This window comes from Corvus moneduloides, chromosome 9 (genome assembly GCF_009650955.1).
Source record: "Corvus moneduloides isolate bCorMon1 chromosome 9, bCorMon1.pri, whole genome shotgun sequence".
NCBI lineage: Eukaryota > Metazoa > Chordata > Aves > Passeriformes > Corvidae > Corvus > Corvus moneduloides.
Genome location: NC_045484.1, coordinates 26,204,807 through 26,231,419, shown reverse-complemented (window position 1 = coordinate 26,231,419; position 26,613 = coordinate 26,204,807). Strand labels below are relative to the sequence as shown.

The window sequence follows — 26,613 nt, the reverse complement described above, 5'->3', positions numbered from 1 at the left end:
GAAGTGGCCAATGGACATTCAGTGGCTGAGTGACCATCACCAGCAAGGCCAGTTGGCCAGGACACAGTCCCACCCTTCCCAGTGCAGTCAGGACTGGGGGCTGAAATCCAACCTCACACTGTGTATGCAGAGTTATTCTGCAGCTACAGTAATGATTCCATGCGCCTAATAGACATACTTTCTTTTCATAACCATGTTGGCTTGCCACTACAGGAGTTGACACCTCAGCTACTGTTCAGGCATTGGAGCTGGGGGTTTTTGCAGAGAGGTAATAAAAGTCATTAAGGAGTTTCTCCTGTAAGCAAGAGAGGATATGTCAAAGCAGGGATAAGCAGCCTCTGCCACTGTTGATCAAGGTGTGCACTGAGATTTTTCAGGCACTGACTTTGAAAAGAGCGTGTAGTATCAGTTCCTCTTGAGTATCAGTTCCTCTTAAGTGTCAGTGCCTGGTGCTGGGCTTAGGAAAACAAATAATAGCTGTAAAATATCGTACGCCCTGGAATGTCCATTTTTAAACACCCTGTGAGCTTGCTTGCTTTAACTGGATAGTTAAATAATCATCTCAGTGTGGCGTGATGGGCCCGAATAGATCTGAGTTAGTTCCTTTGTGAGATTAATGTGAAGAGATCTGTGATTAAATCCTGGCATTACAGCACAACACACCTGTTCTGGGCTGATCCTCAACATTTTTTCTCCATTGCCTGAGGAGGAGGCTTCTCAAAGGATTACAGTAACACTTTTTGACAAGCTTATACAGGGCGGAGTTTCCATGTAATGACAGGGCTCATTTGATGATGCCTCAGTAATGCATTTTTTATTTTTGCTGTCAACATTTATTACTGTAGAAGCATTGACTGTTACACAGCTGGTCCAACTTGTCCACATTTAAGTAACAGTAGGTCTCTGGTCGTGTTTATTTTTGTCGTTACGCAACGCTGGCACTCCTGCTCTCAGATTAGTCTTCAAGGTGGAGTTGTAGTACCCACAGTTGCTTCACAGACCTTCTTAATTTTACAAATACCAATTAAAACCTTTAATTCACTTTAAACTACGTCTGCCAGCACGCTGGTCTTTAGTGTAAAAGAGAGATACTTAAGAATTTTTAAACTGGAAAAACTGCTGTCAACGAGCTCTAAGATAAGCTGTAGAAAAATGTAGGGCTGCAGAGTCACCATCTTTGCTTTCTGTTCTTGGGTGACTTCTCTCCTTACTAGATACTTCTACAGCATGAGGAAAATATAGGTCCTTCCTCACCAATATCTGGATGGGGAGTTTAAAAACACTTGAAGGAAAACCAAAACTCCAAAATGGCAGCATAAATTCTTTTTCCTCTTTTCCCTGCCACAGCACTTTGGGGCTTTAGTGGCCAAGTGATATTTTCACAACTGTGCAGTGAGAAGCCTGGTATCACTATATCTTTTCCTCCTTTTCTCCCTCACTGCTGTCAAATGTAAGGGAAGTGCTTCCATCAGCTCTGCAGGAGACCTCTGTAATTTCTTCTAGGGACTGAAGCTCACATTAAAATCAGTAGAAATCAGGCATCTGAATAACTTGGGTAATCTGTTTTCCATCTAATGCTGTCATGTGTATCATGGTGTATAGTATTTGCACAACAAGAGATTATGAGAATACACGAAATTCATTAAATTCCAAAAGCATTATGGTGATGACAGTCATCTAGCGAAGATTGGGATTTAACCCCTCAAAAATCTAATTAGCACTTTTACTAATTATTACTAGTTGTAACTAATTAAACTACAGTAATCAAAATTTATTTGATTAAATTTTCCAGTTTTGTGTTTGTAATATGATCGCAGCCCAAACGATGGGCTTCCCATTGAGCACTTTGCTGCACACACCCCAGTAGGTGCAAGTGCTGCCTTCAAGAGTTTCCAGCATGGTTAGAGCTTTGGCAAAGGGCAAGGCAATGACAGAGGAAAGAAAGATGGAAGATATTTTATCTTGAGTCCCTGTGGCTTTTAGCCTGTACATGTTGATGGCTCTAGTCACTGAATATTCAGCCCAGCTGGGCAGATGTATCAGGACTGGGCTGGCTTGTTGCCCAAGGAAAGGCACTGCAGGATTCCTTGAAGGTTTTGGGTTTGGTTTTTTCTTGTCACTTGAGTTAATTCCCAAAAATCAGTATCTGGAACTGAGCTTTCAGCCTTCAGTGTGGACAGGCAGGATCCTGTGGTGGTTCTGTGCTGTTCTGCCCCTCAGCCTGCCCCATCCTGCCTCCTCCTGTGGTTCTGCCACCACTAAAATGTCCACTTGCTTTGTCCTCATCGTTCCCATACACCCAATACGCTCGGTGTACACTTTTTCCTTCCATATATTCCCCATCATGTATGTTTAAGTTATACAATGTGCAAGTCTGTCATCTTAGTGAGTCAAATTAATGCCTTTCTTGCACTGGTTTGTTTGGACAAAGGGGTGTTTCTCTTTAACGCTCCCATGAATAGCCTTAAGCATTTGCAGATTTTAATTTCAGGAGTGGTTCAGTGAAATGAACTGTCTTTCAGATAGGCATTCAGCATTTGTAAATACATTTTTTTTCTTTCTTTCTTTCTTGTAGTAGCCCTTTACTTGCTGGTGCTCTGAGAAATGTCTTCTGCTCATGGTTCTCTGTCTCATCTGGTTTTACTTCACAGTAAAACTGGTCCCAAAGGGCAATGAGAAATAATATAACACAGCTCTCTGAGATAAATCAGGTGCAAAGCTGATTCCTGGGGTTAAATCATTAAATCCTACCTTCAGAAATGACAATAATAAATAGAAAAAAAAGAAGATAATAATACAAATAAAAAAAGCCCAGAAGGGTCAATGCTGGCTTTTCCAGCAAAACATCCCATTCAAAAAGCCGAATATTTTTAACTTGTAGAATCTGCTGTCCTAAATTCAGTCAAGAATCCCTCTTTGTCCATCATCCTGCATCTGAAAATGCCTTGTCACTAGGTGTTTGAGGATTAGCTTCAACAAGTGGTTTAGGAAATAATTATTTGAGAGAGTTATTCTAAATTTCCTCTTAGTCTTATCTGTCAGTTTTTCTTAGTCTTGATGTACTGGATGTTACTCAGGAGAAGCTTTTCTCTGGTTGGTTGTAGCTATCTCATAAATGCAAGTGTGCTATTTTTGTGATGACTGCATCTCTAAGAAACAGAATAGCAAAGAAAAGTCATAGCTAAAGAATATATTCTGTGAATAAAAGCAATTTTTTTTCGAATTTTCAACCTTCCGTTGAATGACTGTCCTCCTGTTGTCTCATTGCCAAAACAGGAAAGCAGATATCTGTGACTTTTCTCCTTTTTAGGTGCAAAAGAGAGTTGTCCCCTTGCCTCAAGCCCAAAACCCCTGGCATGTGGATGATTTACATTCACACCAGCCTTCAGCCACTGCTGTGGAATTCACAAATGCTGTATAACCCCTGTTTCTGATGAAGGCTTTTTAAATGACCTGGGATAAGCCATGTCTGTTTATACTTTGATTTCTTGAAAAAGGAAGGTGGCAATTCTGCCTTCATTGCAAAAGCACAGTGGAGATGCATTTAGTGATGTTCAGTCAATAATGTGATTTATGTAGGGTCTAACAGGAAAGTTTTCAGCTGCCTCAAATTTTATTGATGGATAACACTTCTGAATTTTTTTATATTAATTATTAGTGGCATGACTATTCTTGACATGTTCTTTGTTAGTGCAGTGAAGGATTCTCTGCAAAATATTTTCTTCTGCTTTTCCTGTCACTGCTGTGAGTTTTCTTTTGTTGCTTTCTGGTGAACTTGAGGCATCCTCATTCTTCTCTACAGGAAGAGATGACTAAAATAAGAAACTGCATTACAAAAGGGAGAACTGCTTCATCTAATGTTTAAAATTTGTCCAAGGTGTAGCTCCAAACCAAACAATACCACAATTTAGCTGTAAACTCTGTGGAGGAGGTGGTTCCTGTCAGGTGTGAGCAGTATTAACAAATAGAAGTATTAACACAGAAGTAGATACAAAGAGGCATTTCATGGGCTTACATCTGCTGCTAACCCAAAGAACTCTGACTTCCAGGTTGGTTTGTAAGGTCTGTTTCAGTAAGAACACTATTATTTCAGTGAGGTGTAGGGCTTGGTGGCACAGTCACTTTTAGATGTGGCTCACATATTTCTATGAGGACCAGGAAGTCATGCGTGATAATTCTTCACATTCCTGACATCTTTTTCATAATCTGCTTCTAGGATGATGATAACTGATATGAATAAGGAAGAAAGAATTTTAACTTCTGTTAATAGCTGGAATTCATGTTTCAGTTCTAGTTGTAGAACCTATAGCATCAGTATTTTTTTTTAATTTTATTCTTTGGTAAACTACAATAACTCTATCTTAATTGCTAGCAATCTTTGATGGAGAAGAGCCTGTATTTGCAATAGTTGTATCTAATCTTTCAGAGTTCTTTCGGGCATTACTGGACTTGTGCGACTTTTGAAATTCAGTATGTGAAGTTAGGTGTGATACACAAAGTTGAAGAACATGGAAGTTGAATAGGTTCTCTCTGAAATAATTCTGAATATTTTTTAAAGGCTCGTCCTCTAGCAGATTACCTGAAGTCATCTTCCTTTAGTGAGCTGATTTGAAAAGGTTATTTTGGTTCTCACTATTCTAAGATAAATTTTCAGGATGCTTATGAGAAGTCTCAGTATACATAGCACAATTTTTTTTTCTTTACTGTTACATTCCATCTATGAGAAGAATCGGGAAAAGCTCTGTATTCAAGAAGCTTTCCTCATGTTTGGATAACATAAGAATGGGAGCAGTTTGATTATTTCAACGCCTCCTCTTCTCAGAAATGGAATATTCATGTAGGATAGTTTTTTGCTATCAGGTTCAAGTTAACTTCTCGAAGTATTCCATGAGCTGAGCACATAAAACTTATCAATGTCCAGAGCAGGCAGGAAGGGGAAGGGTTATTTGGTGGTTATTGTCCTTTTTTGCATTTTACAAGCATTAGTTCTACTTGTGTTTTGGTTCTGCTGAACAAAGTGATGGTTTCTAAATCTTCTTGGAATGAAATTCAGGACGCACTGATTGTAGAATAACTTTGGGTCCTGTTTCTGTAAGGAGGAAGGATTTCCTCTGAAGAGATTTTGCTACTTTCCAAGTGGAAGTTGTATAGATTTCCCTGCAGTTTGTCCTTTCCTCGTGTTTGCTTTAGAGGTTTAACCACCGAGATGTTTGAGTTTTGTTTGAGGAACATCTTGGCATGTTTGTATGTTGTGATAATTGCAGTCAGTATGAGCTCCTCCCATTCAGAATTGAGTTTTTGCCAAATAATGATGTTTTCAGTAGAAAATTGATCACTTACCAAAATGATTCTTTTATGTGAAATAAACGTTGCAGCTGGATGGGAAGGTTAAAATAATTCTTCAAGAAGCAGTAGGTAACAGACTTTAATTTCTGTGAAACACAGGGGACAGATTGCCCCAGTGCAAGTGCTGTGTTACTGGTAACTGCAGGGAAGACCCTGCTGAGCCCACCAGCAGTCTCACACCTAAATCCTATTGATTTTTGTAGGGACCAGTGCAGCCTCTGCAGGGCTCTGGGGGGATTATGAGATGTAAGAGGAGTAAGCACAGGGAGGCAGCCACTGTCTCAGCTTCAGAGGCAGGGTATGAAGCTATTGATTGTACACTTTGTTTTATTTGACATCACCCCAGTGCAGTTATTCCAGCTTTTGGGGATATCCACTCTTTGATCCTCCACTGTGTGGATGATGCCTTGCTTTGTCATTCATGTGCTTTTAGCAAACCTTTATTTTTTTTGTGCTGTGATTGTTGATAAGATACTTTTTGCTGGCATTGTAACCTCCTGTTCCTTGCTTGCCTGCATCTGTCCATTTGAGGGACTTTAGAGCAGGACCTGCAACTTTCCCATCTTTGTATCATATTCAACACTGTGAATTGAGGCTTCTGGATGATGTTTGATAGCCATGACCCTGGATGGACCCTGCTGAGCAGTTTTTGACCCAGGAAGGACCTGGGATTGGGCTTTCTCTGTCAGGACCAGCCATTACCCATTGTCAGTCTGAGTAGAGAGCCAATGAAAATGCAGCCTCAGCACCTAAACCACTCTTCCCTGTTAAAAAACCATCCAAGCTGCTGGGTGCAGGAGGGAAATACCTGCTAGCACCAGCCCACACCCCCCTGCAGTGACTGCTCCCCTGGAGGCTGCTCCTCTCCGGGTCTCTGTGCCTGCCATGGCTCTCACTGCAGAGCCTGGGTCCCTCATCCAGGCCTCAGGCCAGGGCTTGGACACACCATTCCCTTACCTGGCAATTGAATCACAGCTTCAGGCAGTCATAATTTCTAAAGCCACCGTCACCCTTGAGGCATTTCTGAACGTGTTTCTCCTAGCGGGAGTTGGGTGGTTTTGAAGTCACTGGGATTAAAGAGTTCTGGTGAACATAAAGATACTTATTGTAATGGTCCACTGTTTGCTGATTTTTTTCTTTTTTTTTTTTTTACCTTTAGGATGAACGTGAAGCCAGAGAAAATGTGAAAAGGGAGCAGGATGAAGCGTACCGCATCTCGCTGGAGGCTGACAGAGCCAAGGTGTGTGCAGGGGAGGAACCCCATGGGATGGGAACCCTTTGGAGTTTGGGAATGCTCTCTGGTGCAGAGGACTGCCCACCTCCAGTTGTGCTCTAAACATGAGATCCTAAAGTCCTCAGTGTTGTAAAGTGGCACCAGATAAAGTCACTAGGACTAGACTTGACTACATCTTTTAGCTAAACTCATCCTGGCTTCATTTAATAATAGATTTTGGGAAAGGAATGGCAGGAAAATATCATTTAATAAATATCCTATCTCTTATATTAATTTCTACAGAAACATTGAGAAATTTCTTTGCATTTGTATTTATCACATATTTATGTGGGATTGCCCTTTGTGTTTGTTAGAGGGAAGCACAAGAGAGAGAAATGGCAGAGCAGTTTCGCTTGGAACAAATCCGGAAAGAACAGGAGGAAGAACGTGAGGTAGGATGTTTTACCTTGTCTGACAACTTTTTGAATTCATGAAGCTTATGAACACTGAAACTATCATTCAACACACTCTGCAACTTTAATTCAAAGTATACTTTTTATGTGATCAATTTTTTTTATTATTGATTTTGTACTATATATATGTGAAACAAAGTGCAACTAAATCATTTTCATCCACTGTTTAATAGCTTTTCTGTTTTGTCATCTGGGTCTCAAAAAGCCAGATATTAGATAGACCTGCTTAGAGTAGATCTGTGAAATGGGCTCCATAAATGCTGGAATCTTTGGGAGACTCTAACCTGTTTTCTGCAGCCACTCCTTTTAAAAACATGGGGCCCTTTCATTTTTTCCAGGAAGTAGCACAAAGCTTACCTGCAATTCTGTTCAAACAAGTTGCCAAATTTAATTTGGGAGACAATGCACTTATTAAAAATTTTAAGATAATAAAAAATCTTGAAATGTGGATTTGTGGTACTTCAAAAAATTTCTGAACAGTCTTCTACAGAATCTTCCTTAGAATGAAAATTGTGTTTAAACAAGTACTTTATGTCTCTAGGCCTCTGTAAGAAAACAGAAACCCTGTGCTGTGAAGAGCAGTGTTCCTCAAACTGTTATTTTGTAGACTTTCTCAATTTTGTAAATTCTGAGGGTCCCAGTGCCTCTCAGAGATGGCTCCTGCAGCCTCTTTCAGAGTCTAGACTAGTTGTGAGATGGCAATTCTGTGAGGTTAATAGCAGTTGACCATGAATCTACTGTAGCAGGAGCAGGCTCACAATCAGCTCACACTCAGGCTTAAGTAAGAAATAAGTTTTTCTTTTCTAAGTAATTTTGCATACATAGAAACAATAATTATTTCTGCATCATTATATCTGCTTCTGAACCTTTTCTGATACCTTGGCCTTTTGGAAACAGTTTTCTTATGCAAAGGCTGCAAGATTGTCCCATGTTATCAAAATATACCTGGGCTTCCCTGTTTTAATGCAGAGTGCAGTAATGGAAATAATAGAATCTGTTTGCTTAGTAGAACAAAAGGGATTTTAACAATAATGTTTACTAACACTCCCTGTTTTCAAGTATACAGATTACTTGGACTGAATTGTTCTGTAACAGTGTTTACTTACAGAAGTGGCTTTATGTTCCATTTGTATTTTAAAATCTGGCTATTGAGCTCTTCACATACTGAACATCTTTTTATCAACAAACTGAAATTGCTTGTTCAGATCCAAGAGTTTTTAATGCGATCCATCATGTCATTGTTTTCTGACTTGGTTTGCTGGTACAGAATATCCATTGTAAATTGCCATTTTATGTTGGAAGCATTGGAGAGTGGTTACTTTGGGGAGTGACACACTCTTTGCACAAAGGAAGGAGCTCTAATGAGCTACTGTTGTTTATTTTTCTATAATATAATTGATTGGGTTCAGTAAATAATGTAGCATCTGTTGTTATACTGTGTGTGGAAATGTCAAAACAGCAAGATAGTAAGCAGGTGGTTTAGAATGGAGAGGGAGAAAATTAAAATAGAATCTATTTAAAATATAATCTCATAGTAGATGAGCAAAAATGAGCTCAAGTTCTATGTATAAATATTTATACTGAGGTATAATTTGCTCAGAGGTGCGTGTGTAAGAAGTAGACTATTTAAAAGCCTTCATAATCTTGCTTCTGCCCAGTCCTTTCTCTGCAATGCAATCACCATCCATCAGTTTCTGTTACTAAATGACCTTGGGGAGGTTTTCAAAAGCACAAATAGCAACTCTGTATCCTGAAAGTTCCTTGAAAATCTGGGTAAATCCCTGCCTGACCACCTCTTCAGTTTGAAAAATTGTCTTTTAGGCACATTTTGAGGGAGGCAGTGTGTTTGTGCTGCTTCTTCCATCCCTTTACCTTCTTGTTAAGCGCCACCTTAAGAGAGGTGATATTGTAACAGAGCTGCTTCTGAGTATGACCAAATCTTTGACAGATGCTGATGCTGCCCATGAGTACCAAAAATGCCCTTGAAAATGAAGGCCACCTCATTCGGCAGTCTAATGTTAGCCATTAATTTCATTTAAAAAAAAAATAAATCTAATCAAAGGATTGGGGCTGTAGCAGCTCCCAGAGACATAGGTCAGAGAACACAGACCTGGGTCCTGCCCTTAAAATCTTGACATCAGCAATGTTGTTAGCAGGAAGACAGTCATACACATTTAGTCATGTAGTGTCGTTGCAGTTTGGGGGCTGATTTTATGCAAGCTGTTGCAGAAAATGTGCTCATCTGTACTTGGAACCATCTTCTTGCAAATAATAATAATAATAATAATAATAAAAAATATAGCAGCTTACTTTAAATCTTCAGGCTCACATTTCCATTCACCCAGTTTTCTTCTTTGACCATTCCTACTTTTTATATGTGCACTGTGTATCTCATGTACATTTGTGGCATTTTTAATTGCATCTGTTAACAGTGTTTCAGTTTATTTATAGTAAATTTCTTGCATATATTTCTTTTCACTCGGAACTGCCATTAAGGGCCCACTCTACTGCAAGTGGTCAATTACTCTCTGCAAGAGGAAGACAATTTGACAAGTGCATTTAAAGAAATACTTTTACTGCCTTTTAATTTATACCCTTTAAGGAAGGAATTGGCCACTTGACAATTATCCTCTCATTCAATTTTTTTCCAAGGCTTTCTGCCAAATGATTAAATTACGTATCCCATCGTGCATTAACTGTAGACCTAATAATATGTGCTATAAAGAAGGATTTATTTTAATTAGTTGTCTGGTGGGCTGTTATTAAGGATTGAATAAAAATTATTTTGTCATTGAGATATAAAGGCTCTGGAGCGCTGCGACACGTCTTGAAGTTCTAGAAGAAATAAAAAGAAAAGCTTTCTGTCCTTTTCTTTTGTTGCTGGCATTGCAACCTAAATGGTTGTTTTTCCTTCCCCAGGCTATCAGGCTCTCTCTGGAGCAGTCTTTGCCTCCGGAGCCGAAGGAGGAGAGCACTGAGTCTGTCAGCAAACTCCGCATCCGGACGCCCAGTGGAGAATTCTTTGAGCGGCGTTTCCTGGCCAGCAGCAAGCTGCAGGTTGTTTTTGATTTTGTAGCTTCCAAGGGATATCCTTGGGAGGAGTACAAGCTGCTGGGCACCTTTCCAAGGAGAGATGTGAGTAAACACCTTTCAGGAATAAATACCTCTGCTTCTTGCTGCTGTGGGTTAGGTGGGCTGGTGTGTTACAGCATAGAAGGTAAAAGGGGTGCCTGGGTATGTTCCAGTGCTGCCAAGCTCTAAGCCTGGTGCTGCCTGACCAGTGCTGTCAGATGTTACATACAGAGCTGTGTGAAACCTGCCTCGTGACATTGTAAAAAATCCTACATTTCGGAAAAGAGTTATGGACCATATTCAATGAAAACTTGAATATTCTGAGCCTGCATCACTCACGTCCTGTTTTGAAGGAAGCTCCATCAACACTGCTGGTAGTACAGGTCTGTTATGGGCTGGTACTTCTGATCTCTCTGGTTTTGCCATTTTGGTGCAACTTTATGTTATGAACAAGGCTCAGTGTCAGATAGTATCCAGTTATGAACTATTAAGTACATACTAATAAATATTTGATCTTGTTACATAATACCAGTAGATAATTACATCTCCTGCCTTGAAATTATAATGATGTACCTGCTGATTTTCAGAATCAATACTGCTCACTGCTTACAAAAGCCAATTAAATTCTGTTGATAAAACAACAGGTAATTTTTGTGCTAGCTACTAAGTTTCTTTGAAAATACTCCTCTGTGTTTTCTGCACAAATTAGTTTTCATTTCTTGTTTAGTCATTGCTACAGCAAAGGTGAAAGTCAGTGGGTCCAACTGTGCAGGGGCCCTGCATAAAAGGTGAAGGGAATGGGCACTACAGAGATGTCAGGACAGAGCCAAGCAGTGGTGGGGTGGTGGCTGAAGTTCAGCAGCTCTTTGGCCATGCTGCCTCAGCACTGCAGAGGAGTGGGGCAGCTCTGGACCAGCTGGGGTCTTGTGTGCTGGAGGCATCTCCAGAAAACTTGTTAAGCCATTTTTCACCAAAGGAGTTGAATAATTTGGATTGCTTTTCCATTTTGTTTCCCATCACTGCCTCTGGAGGAAGTTCACTAGGAATGAGGCTCTGATTGACATGTTTACAGTAGTTTGTAACAGATACCTCTTGCTTTATCATCTTATTTGTAAGTACTCCAAAGGAGAAGAAACTCATCCTTAGCAAGAAGACAACCTTGTGAGTGGATGTGATTTCTGACCCATTTTTGGCATAACTGTGAACAGGATTGCAGTGCTTGCAGCTCTTCCTCCACCTTGTCCTGTATTGGGAATCCTAATCAGTCAGACTGAAAAGCTGCATTTAAGGAATCTCATTAATCGCTAATTAACTTTACTCCTTAAGCATGCAGTATCACTTCCAGTGGAACCAAGGACTAGAAGTCACCTGTGATTCCAGGATTTGTTCAGTTTACTTGATGGAAGAAAAATGATGTTTTGCAGGCTAAACAACGGGTTTGTGTGTTTTAAATATTTTGCAAGTCATGCGTCCCTACCTGTAACTTATTTCTTACGTAATACATATTTAATGTAAAAACTCTACAGGTATATTACTCTTAATATTTTACTTTTTTTTTTCATTTTACACTGCCTGTTTCTGTACTTAATCACATCATCATCATTATGAATGTTAGTCCTCTGTAAAAAGTTCAGAAATTTATCAGGTGAATCACATAAGAACAAATTTAAAAAGGAGTAGAAAAGAAAAAAATACCACTAAATTAGAACAGGCTGGTATTGTCAGCACATTTGTGAAACTGGCAGGGAGAAAAGGCTGAGGCAAAGAAAGGAGAATTTAATGGCAGGGTCTGGAGCTGTTGGTCTGTTGTGTGGGAAGCAAAGACCCTGTCATCTTTTTTCTATGATTCCAACCTAATAATGCCGTGTATGAGGAGTCACATAAATGATTCATGCTGATTGACTCAGCCATGTATGAATCCCGTTGCCATTGTGACCACCAGAGCTACAACAGACAAAAAATATTCCCCAGGGATTTGCTAACCACTGAGAACCATAAATGACATTTGTCATGTTCCCCAGGTTTGGAAAGTTGGGAGTGTGCAATTCCATAGACAGATTAAAAAACATAAAAATAAGTCATTGTTGAATGGCTTGGAAATACAGTCAAAGTATATATTCATTGCCTTGAGCTTTGGGGTCTGTAGTCTCTTAAAAATACACTGTAAGTTATCAAGACCCTTCTGCTGTATGATATGTTACAAACATGAATTGGAATCTGTGCCACAAGGACAGAGCACTTGACATGCTTGTGCTCCAGAAAACAAGAGCATTTAAAATGTCTGTATTTAAGCTATAAATAACATTTTTTAAAAAATATGTTTGAAAGTATCAGAATTACTTTGCTGGAGTTTTGCTGCAATAAGATGAAAACATGCCTTCTAAAGTTAGTTTGCAGGTTTTTTTCTATCCTAATCTGCTTTACAATAACATACACACCCCCGAAAGTGTTTCTGTCTTATCAAAACAAGGGGATTATCTTCAACCAAATTAACATTTTCTTGTGATAAACTTGTTAGAGCATTTTTACCTGCTTTTCAAAGCCATCAGTCCTGATACAGTGTTGTTGAAGTATTTTTACATCTTTGGTAAATAAAAATTCATTAGTTCTTAGTGCTATGTTCCAGTTGCTTACACAGATATCCTTAGCTAACTTAAAGTTGGTATCATAACCCTACTGTAAATACAAACTTCTACACATGAGTAAATACATAGATTAACCTTTTCCAGACACTACTTGTAGATTTTAAAGCAGCAGTGACATTCCAAAGCAGTTAAGCACATGCAGTGACTTGTTATTGGGTCTTTGTCACTGACTGTGTTGTTCTTCCTACCAGTGCTGAAATTAGATATTAACCAGCTCCTCTCTCAGCACCTCAGCACCACATCTTGTACCACCAGTGTGTATCACAAACGTGAGCCTGGGGCAGCCTGTGCCTCAGACTCTGAAAATGTTGGCAGGCACATCTTTGGGAGTGAAAAGCTGTGTTGTATTTCTTGGCATTATTCTTAAATACACCTGCAAAGGCTTCATGGGAGCAAATGTGTGCGCTGTTAAATGTGTGTGCTGATTTCACAGTTATAGTTCCATTTCTTCCAGAAATCACGTTGAACTATTAATAGAAAGAGCTTACCCTATGTATATTAGTGTGCTCAGTCAACCTTCTAGTTCAGTATTTAAGTCCCTTTCTCTTAAAAGCCTTCCCAGATTCTGATTTTGGTAGTCCTCTTGATCTCACAGCTGCAAGATCCTCCTTCTCCCAGTGCCTTGGAGACCTCTGGATGATCAGTTCTTAGTTCTTCACTTACTTCAGTGCTGGTGATGTGCACAAGTCTTCCTAAAACCCTTTACTTGTTACAGGATGGGCATTTTACCCCACGAGGGCAAGAAGCTGAAGTGGACCAGGTCTAGCTGAAACTATAAAAGGAATGTGCAGAAATTTACCCAAACTGGGCTTCAGCCACCCTACTAGGGTTAATATGTTTGTGAATGTTTTATGGTATCTCTTGGAAAGGGAGGGCCAGGCATGTTTTCTCCAATGCTGAATTTATTAATTTCTCATGAAAAATCAAAATTGCAGCCTATAATTTCTGCTGCTGGTTTCTCCTTGAGGTGGAGCATTAGTTATGTATTTGAGAGGATGCCTTCTGCAGACACGGTATTAGAGACTTAAGCTCTTTATTTACTGTATCTGGAAGCCTTGGTAAGCCAAGACTTCTACAGTATTTCACATTTTATTTTTCTGAGCCACAGCTTAGGATCAGGTGGCAGTTAAGTCACTTAAGGTTATTTAAATGCATCTAAAATGTTGCTTAATAATTCAGAACCAGTTTGCTCTGTTTAGAGTATTAAGATTTTTTAAATCCTTTTAATTAACCAATTTCAACAGCAGTTTAAATAAACAGAAACAAAAAATCTGTCTCCCTTGAAAGGGCAGAAAATAAATTTAACTCAAATTGCATGTCAATTTAAATAAGATATGATCAGGATTTCAGTAAATTTAGGGCCAGGCAATTTGTAGTTTTATATGGGAGTATAGAGTAAGGTATTCCTCCAAACCCAAATGTGATTGTTCATTCCTGTGCTTTGGCAGGATTAATCCTCTTTGATGCTTACAGTTGTGAAAAGAACATATCCTATATATCCTGTACTTACAGGATAGTAAGTTTAGCTGCAGCACTTGGTGCAGAGACCTCTGAGCAGGGAATTATCCTCTGATGTTCTCAGAAAGGTAATTTTAGAGCACAATCCCTATATTGCTATGCCAGGTAGTTTGACAATTTTGTATATGAGTTCTGGCAGGTGTTCTTTGTAAGGATTGTTCTGAATTTCACCCCATGCAAACTACTTCCTTCAGATAACATTGTTTTAAACTCATTAGGTCGTGTTTAAACTCTCTAAATAGTTCATGAAAGAGTTGAATGTCCTGGACCATCTTTGTCTCTTAACATTCTTCCTCCAATCCTGATCTTGATAGAAAAATGGAAGAAAGCTGTTATTGTGATAAAGGATTTTGCAGTGTCATGACTATACCCTATAGTACTTTTAATAATTTTCTGTAAATCAGGAAAGTAGCTTGAATATCTGTTTTATAGCAGAGGAGGATTTCAGATGAATGAAATATTTTTCTGATAGGTTAAAAAAATTTTGAAAATTGCATGTGATACCTGTAATTTTTCCAGGCATTTCGGTTACTGATATTCATCTTTCCTACCACACAAAGTAGTAGTCATCTCTTTTAATTCACATAATTTAAATTTTTCAGGTCAGTGGTGTCATGTGTTTACTCTAATCTAGTTTACACAAGGCCACAGCCACCTACAAAGGTAGATGTCCCTCCTCCTATCATTTACAGCTTTCCTTAAGTCAATACTATCTGCCCTTGTCTTTTCTCTCCTTTCAGGATATGTTGTTATTTTATTTATTCAAGCAGTTAGGTTTGGTTTAGTTAAGACATGAAGAAGTTGGCCTAAGCAAATCGGCCATTCCAGACTGGCATATTCCCATGCCTCTTTTTGAAACCTGGTTTCTGACTGTTTTTCCTGACGACTTGTAACAGTGGAGGGACTAGAACGATTAACTTCAAGTGCAAGACGAAAGGACACTGAAGTATTTGTAGCTCCCAGATATTCCTGTTTTAACAAGTTTGTTGCTCACAAAGAACAGTATCACAGTCTTTTGGTAAGCTCCTACTGAAGGGAGTAGGTAACATTCTTGCTCTGGTGAAGTCAGTGACAGCACTTGAGAGAACATTGAGTATATTTTGCTTCTTGAAATGTGATGTTTGCTTGTCTGGAAATATAATTTCCATGTAGGTAGTAAAAAATTCTGTAAATATTGCAGGAAGATTTTTCACAATGTTTTTACAAGAAAGACAGACTTGATGTGTTTCTTTCAGACCCAGTGTCTTTAGATAAGTAACTGATCCAAAGAGAAAGATTAAAGCCCTTCGTGTATCAAGTCCCTGAAAGGAGGTCACATCTCACAGATGTAAGAAAAGAAGTAGAATTACATTCTGTAGATCAATATAGTTTCTGATCTCTCACAGCAACTCTATTTGAATACAAGGAATGTTTAACCAGTTTCAGGAAATAGGTGTGCATTTCAGATGAGCTCTTTTACTTGGGGCTCACTAGGGTAAGCAAGCATTCACCCAGCGCTGAATGCTCAATGCGGAGCGTGAGCTCTCCGGTGAATCATCCTCATTAGTTAGCCCAGTGACTAATGCCAACCATGGGATTAATATATTCCACCCAACAGCCCTTCAGTGCACATCCCTCGCACCCAAAGTGCTCTTTTATTCAGCACTGCCCCATTTTACAAAACATTTATTTCAGGGGAGGCGCGTTATTGTTCACAGGAAGATGCCTTAGTTAAGCTGTAGAGCTTTGCTCTTGCATTTGAGATTATCCAGCATAAACTGGGCCTAAGAGGTTTTATACTTTTTCTCCAGAATTCATGCTTAATATCCATTTTGTGGACTTTTTTTGACCCTTGTAGGAAGAAAATGAAATGATAAAATACCAATAGAGAGCCTTTGTAATTGTATGATACTAAGACTGCTGTGTCTGGTTACCAGAAAATTTAATGATCTCCTGCTGTTTTGGTAATTGCATAAGTAATGCATCAGACTAAATCACCAAAGCAGTCCTAGGCACTCTCTTTATTCCATTTACCTATCTACCAATCACAATGTTATACTGTAGATATCATTGTGGTATCTGAACATCTTAATCCTTTGAACTCATGATAAAAATCCTTTTGGATTGTTTTTTCATGCAATTATAATTAAGTGCACATGAATCCAATCCTGGGTCGTTCTCCTGTGAGTGACTGTGTTCCCATCCATTCCCCATACACAGGATGTATGCAAAGCAAAGTTCTTAGAGTTCATTTGGAGCACTAAATGTATTTATGTGTTTTCAAACTCCCAGACAACGTGGCTGTTCGCTTCCTGTCAGCTCTTCATCAATCGCCAGAGTGAAATTTGTAGTATTTCTGGGGATGTCATCTTTTTTCTATGAAGCTAGCACGTTTTCAAATAATTAAATACATGAATAATTGTTAGTTCACTATAAGCACACAGGCAGCACTGCCCACAAGAAATGGACTGTTTTGCTCCCTGGCACAGCAGAAAGGATGCTTAACATACAAATGCTCTCATCTGTAAATGCCAGTGCTTAAACTTTCTCTGCTCAACAAGAAAAATGAAGGTAAATAGTGTGAGAGAGCAGGTAGTGGAGCTTCTCTTCCCGCAGGTCCTTTGTCAGGAAAAGACAAGGTCCAAGGTACTCTGTTGGCTTCTCTTTTTCCAAGAAACCACACAAAGAATTCCTAAATAGATCAAATATTTCAAACCAGAAAGAAGGAAGGGAGGAGAGCAGAAAATCTGAGGAGAGCTTTACACCACCTTGCTCTTCCTTGAAGCCTGAAGTCCTCCTGTCTCAGAGTTGTTGCCACTGTGGGATCATAATTGTCTGGGTCAGGACCTGCAGGTGACTCCTCTGACTGACTCCAACTTCATCTTCTTGCTCTTAAGGCAACTTGTGTAATACTTCAGCACCATCAGCACCATAACAATAAAAGTCACATTATTCAAAGAGGCTTTTCTTAATTGAAATACTTTTGTGTTTGCACTTCTGCCAAAATGAAGGAGTGGGTTGGTTATTTTGTCGTTGAAAATGAGCTGTTTGAAAGGCTAGAGGGAGATGCAGCCTCTTGGTAGTGATTTTTTTAAGTGAGATTAGTTCTTGGAAAGAAACATAAAACAAATATTCAGTGATGTTGGTAACTGAATGTATTTTGGCTGTATTTTGGGCAAGAACTGATCATTAAACAAAATTTCTGATCCTTGGCTAAAAAGAGGCACAGAACTGCCTCAGAGCCACCCAGGTGTATACAGTCCTTCCTAAGGCCTTTTGTTGGAAAGTAGATAAACTACAGTTATGTATTTGTTTTATTACTCACTGTTAAAAAGCCATAGGATTTGGGTAAAAGTCTGGTGTTTTTAAAAACATCATTAACATTGGGGCTTTATTTAGTTTTGACCAAAAAAAGAGATTCAGTTTTGTGGGGTTTTTAAGCTTTGTTTTGCTAATATGAGGTATTTATTCCAGTTGAAAAATCAGGTTTTCATTTAGAACTTTTAAAAAGATAGTCCAAGTGCCACTATACAAATACAGCAGCACTGGGTTTGGGCTTATCCTTGTTATTTGCACCACCCTGTCATTGCGTTCAGTGTTTTAGAAAATACGGGAGAACACAGTTGCTCTCTTAATTTCCTGTCAAGTAAGTCAAGTAGGGCAAGAGAGATCAATAAGCCTTCACTGATTAAAATCTATGCAGCAAAATTTGTTTTAATATAGATTATGTTAAGGCAATGAAAACTTACTCTGTGTGAAGGTTGGTGGCATCTCGGAGCACTGCACGACTTTCCAAGGGAAAAATGGGAAGCATGCTCAAAATAGAGGATACAGCATCACAATTTCCTGTTTTATCAACAGCTGTTACTTTGCTTAGTAAATGTATTTTTAAGTATGCTTAATCTAAAATATGTTTTGAGAAAACCTCTTCAGAGGAGTAAGACAAGAGTGTGATGTATTGGATTAAAGCTTTGTATTTGGATCGAGGCTACAAGTCTTTTACTATGACATATTTTTCCTTGTTTGTGACGGCTTTCTTCAATTCAGATGTAAATTATCTCCAAGTTTATTCAACTAAGCCCGATCTAATTGCATATATTTCTATAAAGTAACCCTACTTTTGTTTGTTGCTCAAGTTGAGCGTATTATCTGTGTAACCCAGAGATATTTCAATGGGTAGAAAGGATTCACTGTATTTGTTTGTGTGTCACTCTGAAAATATAGTTTTTTAAACAGATCTGGTACTTTACCAGGTGTGCCTTTAAGTAATTTCTATTGCATTTATACTTTAGGAGGATTAGGAAAGAGAGTAAAAGAACTCTTTGTCCGTTAGATTCATTAAATGTATTCATGCGTGTGTAAGTGGTATAGAGGCTGTGCTACTCAGGAATCAGATCCTTGTCCTAGGGTGGAGAGAAAGGTGAAGGGTGTGATATTTACTGCTTGTGTAAGTGTCATGATAATTGTGTATTTGATTCTTTATTTTTAAATTACCTTGCTGGGCATTAAGCCTTTTTTTTTTTTTTTTATTTATCTTTTCCCTGCAGAGTCAGGGAGGGTAAGGAACCACACCTTGTAAGTGGTAAAAGTACAGCTGCTCAGGATGTGTGTGTGTAATAGAACAGATAGGTCAGCAAAGGTGAAGACAGAAATAGCTCAAAAGTTATTCTAGAAGGAAAAAGACTTTGCTATAAAAATGTATTAAAATGTTCTTTAAACTAGTATCAGTTTTCATTTTCGGTTTATCTAAAAACCCAATGACTTTATTCAGAATAAAGTGTAAGCAGCTACTACATTCTTACAGGAGGAGTGTAAGAGTTAACATTACTACCTTGTGCCTTGCAGAGTCTTAAATGATTTGAACTTCTAAGTGCCACAGAAGTACTTCAACTAGCTAGTGCTTAGGTGGAATAATCACCACAGAATTCACTTAAACAAATACTTACTTAAGTGATAACCTCTCTGGCACCAAACTGACATTGGTTGTGTAACAAAGTTCCTAAAAGATGAAGCTGTAGCTGCAGTGCACCAAACCCTAAGATCCCATAAAACTGAATCCACAGTTGGAAAAAAAGTATTGTTTATCAACTTAAACCTATTTTGGTGAAAGCAGCTCAATGGCAAGATCTAAGACTGGCAGAAATAAAGTCCTGTAGCACCTCTGATCCTATTGCTCAAAGGAGTCTTCCCTGAGAGGGGGGAGTGTTGAAGTTTGCACAGAAAGTCATTTGCCTGAAGATAAAATCTCCTGGGGCACTCTCTGTGTTCAGGGCTTTGGGACAGCCCTGAAAGCACCTGCATGTTATTTTACAGGGTTCTGTGAGCTTGAATGTCCGTAATTTTGCTGTCACTTGTGTTATACTCTCAGCTTCTGGACACTTAGTCCCTCCTCAGCCACTGTCCTCACCAGCTAAGTTTGGAATGCCTTACAGTCTCTTTTTAAGGGGTTTTAGTTCATGTTTCATTATCATATAAAGTATTTGGCATTAGCAAACCCACAGAAGATTTGCGAAATACATTCAGCTGGTATCACAGTGGGATGTGGGAGGTGACTCCTAGACTGTGTGCTTATGACTGGTAGAAAGTCAGTTATTGCAGGACTTAAAGATACAGACAAAAATGTGCCTTTAGCATTTGTTAAGGCTTTTAACTAACGCTGAAGATGAATTTTGCAACCTTAATAAAGAAAGTGTTCATTCCACCACATAGGCGGAACAGATGAAATCAGATTAAATATGTAAGCGTACTTCAATGATTTTCTGTGTACATGCTAACAACATTGACTAAATCTTCAAATAATAAAGGTGTAGGGGTTTGGGACAGTGTAGCTTACATAATGTGCAGGGCTGCTTTGGAAAGAGCATCATGCAATGGCATCAGAGCCAAGGGGTGTCAGCACTGAAGTGGGCTCCAGAATTTATACTAATAGAAATGAAACAAGGCACACAGATATGCATTTAAAGGCATTTTATACTCTTCATTATGAAATAATGCATATAAATGTAAGTGAATGAGATGCAGTAGAGCACTACATTAAACACACCTTTGCAGGCTACAGCTCTTTCCTTTGATCTCTGCTATAGATCAGTCTTTGGTTTCTAATTCTGTTTTAAAATACTGTAAGTTAGAATGCATCTTAGGTCTTATATTTCATATATTTACAAGAGAAACCATTTCTTTTGTTAGGAGGTATGTTCACTAATAAGGCTTCTATTCTTTGTAGTAAACAACATATTTACAAGCCACTAATAACAAAGTAGAATCTGCAGAAGGGTTGTGGTGTGATAATTAAGTACAATGGCGACCCATATGAACAGAAAATGCCAAGGAGCTAAAACAAAGCAACAACAGCTTTGTTTGTTGACAGATGTAGGAGCCATATTGTTAGTTAATTGGGTAATGGTGTAAACATTTGCAAACTCTGCTGTCCCTCAGTGAATTAAGCAGCACACTGAAATTATGGTGAAAAGCTGCACAGTCCTTGTGCTGCAGGTACTCCACAAGGTTCCTAGGACCCTTCTCACTGAGGAAGGAGCATCATGTGTTGTTGTTATTTAAGGCCCTTGAAGTTTGCAGACCTTAGACTAGGACATGTATCTTGAATTACACTCAAGTGAATAATAGGTTTCCATATGGTTACAGCCTGGAAGGTTGTGTTCAGTGCCTAGGCATACTTCCGAGATTTTTTATTTTTTTCTAAGTGGAAAAGAGCCTTGTTCTGACTTTCCTGCCTTTTCTTGCAAAAAAAAAAAGGCAAACACAAAAACCCCAACAAAATGGTTGCACGATTTGAAAATAAAGATGTCTAAATTAATAGAGACTTGTACTGAAAAGAAGGAAAATTGCTTCTCTCAGGTGCCCAATACCTCAGATGCTGCGAATTGCACAGACCCCTCTTTACCTCACTCCCTGTTCAGTAACAGACTGTAGCAGAATACCAAAACATTAAAAAATGCAACAAGATACTTAATTAGCATACTTCTGTAATCACAAACTTAGATGCACTACTTTGGCTGTTTTTTACATAACAGGTTTGCTTTCGAAGATAATAACCTTTCAATAATTCAGGCAGCATCTGTGCAAGAATGCATAATTGGACTGTAGATAATAGGAATCTGAAATTGAGTCTGGTTTTTGTAAATTATTTTTCTCTTCAGACATTTAGCAGTAGCTCACCATGGAACATGAAGTTTAAGAAAATATGTTCTTCTTTGGGAATAAAAATAATGCATCTGTTTGGTTTTTGGGTTTGGTTTGGGTTTTTAAAGTATGTCATTTTTAAGAAAATTCTGCTGCAGTCAGAGGAAATTACGTGGATTTTGATGGTCTTAGGAAGTGATAAGCCTTGAAAGTTTGTTTAAATAATAACTTTTCCCTAATTATTCAATAAGACAATAGAAAGGCAAATATATTTCAAGTTTGCCTGATCTAGTTGGGGGGAGGGAATAAGAAGCAATACTATTTTTGTTAATAGGTAACGGGATTAGTAAATTAGGCTTTTAAGAAAATTACATGAGCATTTCTTATTAATTGATAGCATTTTGTGTGCTGGATCCTTAATGTTTTCAAGAGACATTTTTAGAAAGCAGTGACATGCTGTGTTCATAGATGAAACAAATTTAACTTTGGAAAAAATGTTTATTGGTGTGCATTTGCATTTGTACGGATGGCGTAAGACTAGTAAGCTGTTATTCACAAGCAGACTTCTGATAACTGGTGTGCTCACACAGCAAAATAAACAAAAGCAGAATTACCAGGGAAAATAAGTTTAAAAATGGAAGTGAAATACTTTGGAAAATGGTTCATCTTTCTATGCGAAGCTTTGCAGTACTCTGAAGGATGTCATGGCATTGGCTTGTAAACTTGTAAACATCTGAATGACACTGGGACACTTGTCATTAATTTGTCTATATAAGTAAATATATAGAAAACAAAACAGTTTTCTCCCAGCCTGGGATTGTTGAGGTGTCTGAAAGCATTGAGGTGAGTGAAAGCTGGGCGTTCCACCATGTGACTTGGGGCAAGAAAGGGAATAGGAAAATAGAGTTTCTCTTTTCAATGGAGAGATCCTGTTGGAATGGCTATGCTGCTTGCACCATCAGTTTGGCTGAAATGTTGGGATAATTCTCTAGGAGTACAGCTTTATTTTTCATCTTAACTCACGTGTTCTAGTAATCCTTCCAAAAGCTCTTAACTTTGACAAAAACAGACTCGTGCATTAGTTTATGGTTGAGAACCAGACCTTCTTGGAATTAATGTCAGGGATTCTGTTTTTTCCTTGTTCTGTTTGTTGTTATTACAAAATAATACTTATAACAACAACAGAAAACACAATATATATTTCTTAATCTGCATCCTGGAAAATAATACTCACTACTTCAGTTATCACTGATGGAGGGGCTCAAAAATTTTCCCTGTGAGAGTCTGCACTGTGAAGATAAACAATTCAAAAGTCTACTTACACATATCTTTGTGTTCATGTATTTACAGGTGACCCAGTTGGATCCAAATAAATCATTACTGGAGGTAAAACTGTATCCTCAAGAAACCCTTTTCCTAGAGGCAAAAGAATAGATCAAACAAGATTGTAGGACTAATCATCCTTTGATAAGCCAGAGGCACAGCATCGAGAGGAAGACTTCTCTGAGCACCACCTTGTACTGACATCCAGCTCAATTCCATGTCACAAGTTTGCCTCTTGCAAGAATCCTGAAAAATTGAAAAAAACAAATATAGCTACTTAAAGTTTCACATACATGAGTATATGTTTCCAACCTCATTTAAATGAGCAGAGGATAAAGTTCTGCTATGAACACTGAACATTATGATTCTGTTGCTCACTTATCATCCAGCTTTTGTTATAATTAATGCACTGTTAAAATGTGAGTGATTGTTAAGTAGAATTTTTACTCCTCAAATGCCCCTTTTTCACCAAGAAATCTTGGACATTTCTGCCTGTACTTTTGACACTAGAATGCTGTATATTTGATATCTCACTGAGCCAGTGCTCTCATATATATGCATTTTATTTCTGTGTTTGAATTTCTACTTTGTCAACTAATTTAAAAAGGCAGAAAAAATTAATGGGACATTCTCAGCCATGGAAATTTAACAGTATTATAGTAGAAAGCATATAATTTTTGTTAGTACTTTCTGACTTCTTTGATAAGATGTAAGGTTTTGTTTGGAGAATATAGTTTGACATATATGCGAGGTATTTATTTACTGGTTCTGCTTTGGGTCTCAGTTCCAATTCAGTTTAGGAAGTATTTTCCATTACATTGCAGTGTGAAACTGCTTATTGCATGATGTGAATATTTAAATAACATTAGACATGGCCAGTACCAGAAACCTGGTATCTTGCCAACACTTCAGGAATCAGCTGATATTGAATATCAGCTGTTAAAAACCTTTCAAATACCAGATACAAAAGTTCTTTATTTCTCCTTGTGAAAGGAAGGGCAGTTCCCATTTTAGCAGTTTTTCTTCATTCTGGCACTTGCTTGTCTCCTATTACTCTGCTGGTTTAAAGCACCTTGTTTGGTTCATCAAACAATGGGTATTTTAAGGGGTGGTGTAATAAGAAATCTGCCTTATTGTTGCACACTTTGGACATTTTAACAATACATTATTGATTCCATCTCAAAGAAATCCTAGTTCTCTTGTCTGAAATGTATGCACCAGCTACCTGCTATCTGATGTGGAAAAATCTGGTACTTTAAATTTCTCAGCTATTGGATGAGCATACTGAGGCTAAGACCATAAAGTGTAGTTGATGCCAAACCTGCATCAAAACTGGTTTGTTTGGGGACTTTTTTTATTTTTATTTTTATTTTTTTCTTTCTTTTTTCTTTTTTTCTTTTTCCTCTTTTTTTTTTCCTTTTTTATTTTTTTTATTTTCTCTCTGGGCTTTCAGGATAGTGCACAATAGCACTACAGGATCATCATCTGCTAACCAATTTTTTTTTTCTTTGAAAGCCTGGCACATTGTTTTCCATCTATGTTTAGATGTAATTCATAGTGTTTATCGCAGCTGAATGAGTTCTGATTTGAAAATTTTATACTAAGCTAAAACCAGTTGCACACATCTTTTAATCTTTCTTTTTTCCTTTGGAAGGATGGTGTTATAAAATTAAATGTATGCCTATTCTTAGGATGTTAGTGATGCTGATATATTGTTACCTTTACCAAAAATGCGAATTTCTGAGTGGGCAAAGCCTTATTCTACCTTTTATAATTCTGTAATTAGTGAGTGCCACACCAGACACTTTTAGAAGTGAAATATCTATGACAAACAAAAGGTTTGGAAGTGTAAGCAAATCTTAATAATTTGCAGTTCACAAATAAAAGAATTCCTAGCCAATAGAACAATATGTGTAATGGAAAGCTGAATGCAGACGCTTCATTCTGAACTTTCATTTTCTTACAAAAAAACCCCCCATCCACTGTGTTTATTAAATAAGAAAGTAACTTGGGTTCCGAATTGGGGTGATGCTGTTTCTACAAACAATCACAGTAAAACATACAGCAGGATTTTAAAGTGATGCATATCTTCTTTTTTCCTTCTAAGCTGCCTGTTGAGGAAAGGAGTTGCTGAAATAGTGCTACACGAAGCAAAGCGACCTTTCAGCTAACTTGTTTATATTAATCTGTTCTGTTTAACTTCTGTTTGATCTCATCAGGCTGTTTTCTCTCACTCAACTTGATTTCTGTATTTTGACTATATATTCTTTACTTTGATACTAGTTTTATAAAGTTATTAAATGTGGCTTGAATATTTGTTGAACTCATTGAAGTCAGTGCTCCCAGGGTTGTTTGGCCTTTTTTTTTTCCTATACTCTTTTATTATTTTTTTCCCTCATTTTGTTCATATTGCAAAAGACACTGTCATTATCAAAATGTTCTAGTGATAATTAACTGGAAATGTTCAAAGTGGTGGCATTACTGCCCTCTGATATAAAGATTTTGAGATCAGAATACAGAGATCTTTCTGCCACAACGTAAACAAGTGTATCGCTCTTTAAATAAAACGTTAACGATTTTGGTCCTTAAATACTTTGGGCCTGATTTCAAGAAGCAACCATGTCGAGTCACCTTTCTGAATCACATCATCAACACAAACCAATCCCTGTGTAGAAATATTAATATTCTGTGCCATCATTTTCTGCTCTCCTGGTATTCACTTCACACACTCTGCTGGCACGGATAAGCCTCTAGTCAGTCGAATTTTGTAATTCAGTATTACCCTAAAACTGTAACACCATTGCTACGGAGCACATCCCTGATTCTGCCTTTTGATCTTCAGGTTCTTCACATTAATGGATTACCATTAAGGTGATTAATGCATTAGTTTTAAGTCTTAAGGAGTTACTGTTGCTGAAAGGAATCCCGTGCTGTGCGTTGGCTTCTGTTACTCATGGGGTGAAGGTGGGGCACTCTCTGGCTTTGGGAGAAACTTTCTGCCTGTTGACAGTGGTGTTTGAAATCATTATTAGAGACCATGCAGAACATGAGTGTTTGCTCTTTACTCTCTGCATATGCACCCTTCAGCTCTGTGGGAGTGCTGAGGGTGTTTCTAATGGAGCTGTGTTGGGGGGGGTTGTCTATTCTTTTTAATGTAGCAGAAGAGGACTTTGGCTCTCATAAACTTGATGACATTAGAAACTTAAAATAAATTTTCAATTGCAGCAATATTTCTACTAAAAAGTTATGTGATTTCACTCTTCCATGTGTGGGGAAAAAATCAAACAACAATATCCCAGACTCTCAGGACTGAAGCACTTCATTATCCGGGCCTCGTGTCCAGGCTCCCTAAACAATGCATGAGAAGATTTCAGAGCCTTAAAACAGCTTCCACAGCAAGCACAAAGCATGTGTAAGTGGGTGTCTCTACATGTGAAGAGTCACTACCAGGCAGAACCAGAACCTGCTTGGAGCAGTCAGTCAGAAATGCTGAAGATGGAGATGTCTTTATGTGTGCCATTCCTCCCTGGAGCAAAGGCTTCCTCGTCTGCTGTCCTTCTCCTGAGGGCTCTCAGCACTCAGGCTGTGCACCAAGGTAAGCACCAAGACCTTCCACCATTTGGAAACAGTGATGGTGACCTCCTCCCGAGGAGGAGTTTTCGCTGATGGTAATTCACACTTCGGTTTCTCCAGTATTGTGAGGGCCTGAGGAGAGATGAGTCCCTGGGTTGGACATTCCATAGTCTGCTTCAACACCACCACAGCACAGCTACTTTTAAAGTGTGTGCTGCTCACTCTCAAAGCTGTTTGACTGCCAAAATACAGGATTCCTTTAAAGGTCCTTGAGAGGGAGGGTGCAAATCAGTCTTTAGCCTGGCAGCTGGGTGCTTGCCTGGGATGAGCC

At 38.4% G+C, this 26,613-nt stretch overlaps 1 protein-coding gene across 1 annotated transcript in view; it reads left to right on the top strand.

The window, feature by feature from the left end:
* FAF1 (Fas associated factor 1) overlaps positions 1-25,933 on the top strand; it is a 151,845-nt gene extending 125,912 nt beyond the window's left edge. Inside the window, exons 16-19 of the mRNA XM_032117346.1 lie at positions 6,506-6,586; positions 6,934-7,011; positions 9,952-10,167; positions 22,737-25,933. Coding sequence (XP_031973237.1) covers positions 6,506-6,586; positions 6,934-7,011; positions 9,952-10,167; positions 22,737-22,820 — 459 coding nt within the window. The 3' untranslated portion in view covers positions 22,821-25,933. The remainder of the gene's footprint in view (positions 1-6,505; positions 6,587-6,933; positions 7,012-9,951; positions 10,168-22,736) is intronic.
* The last annotated feature ends 680 nt before the right edge of the window (positions 25,934-26,613 follow it).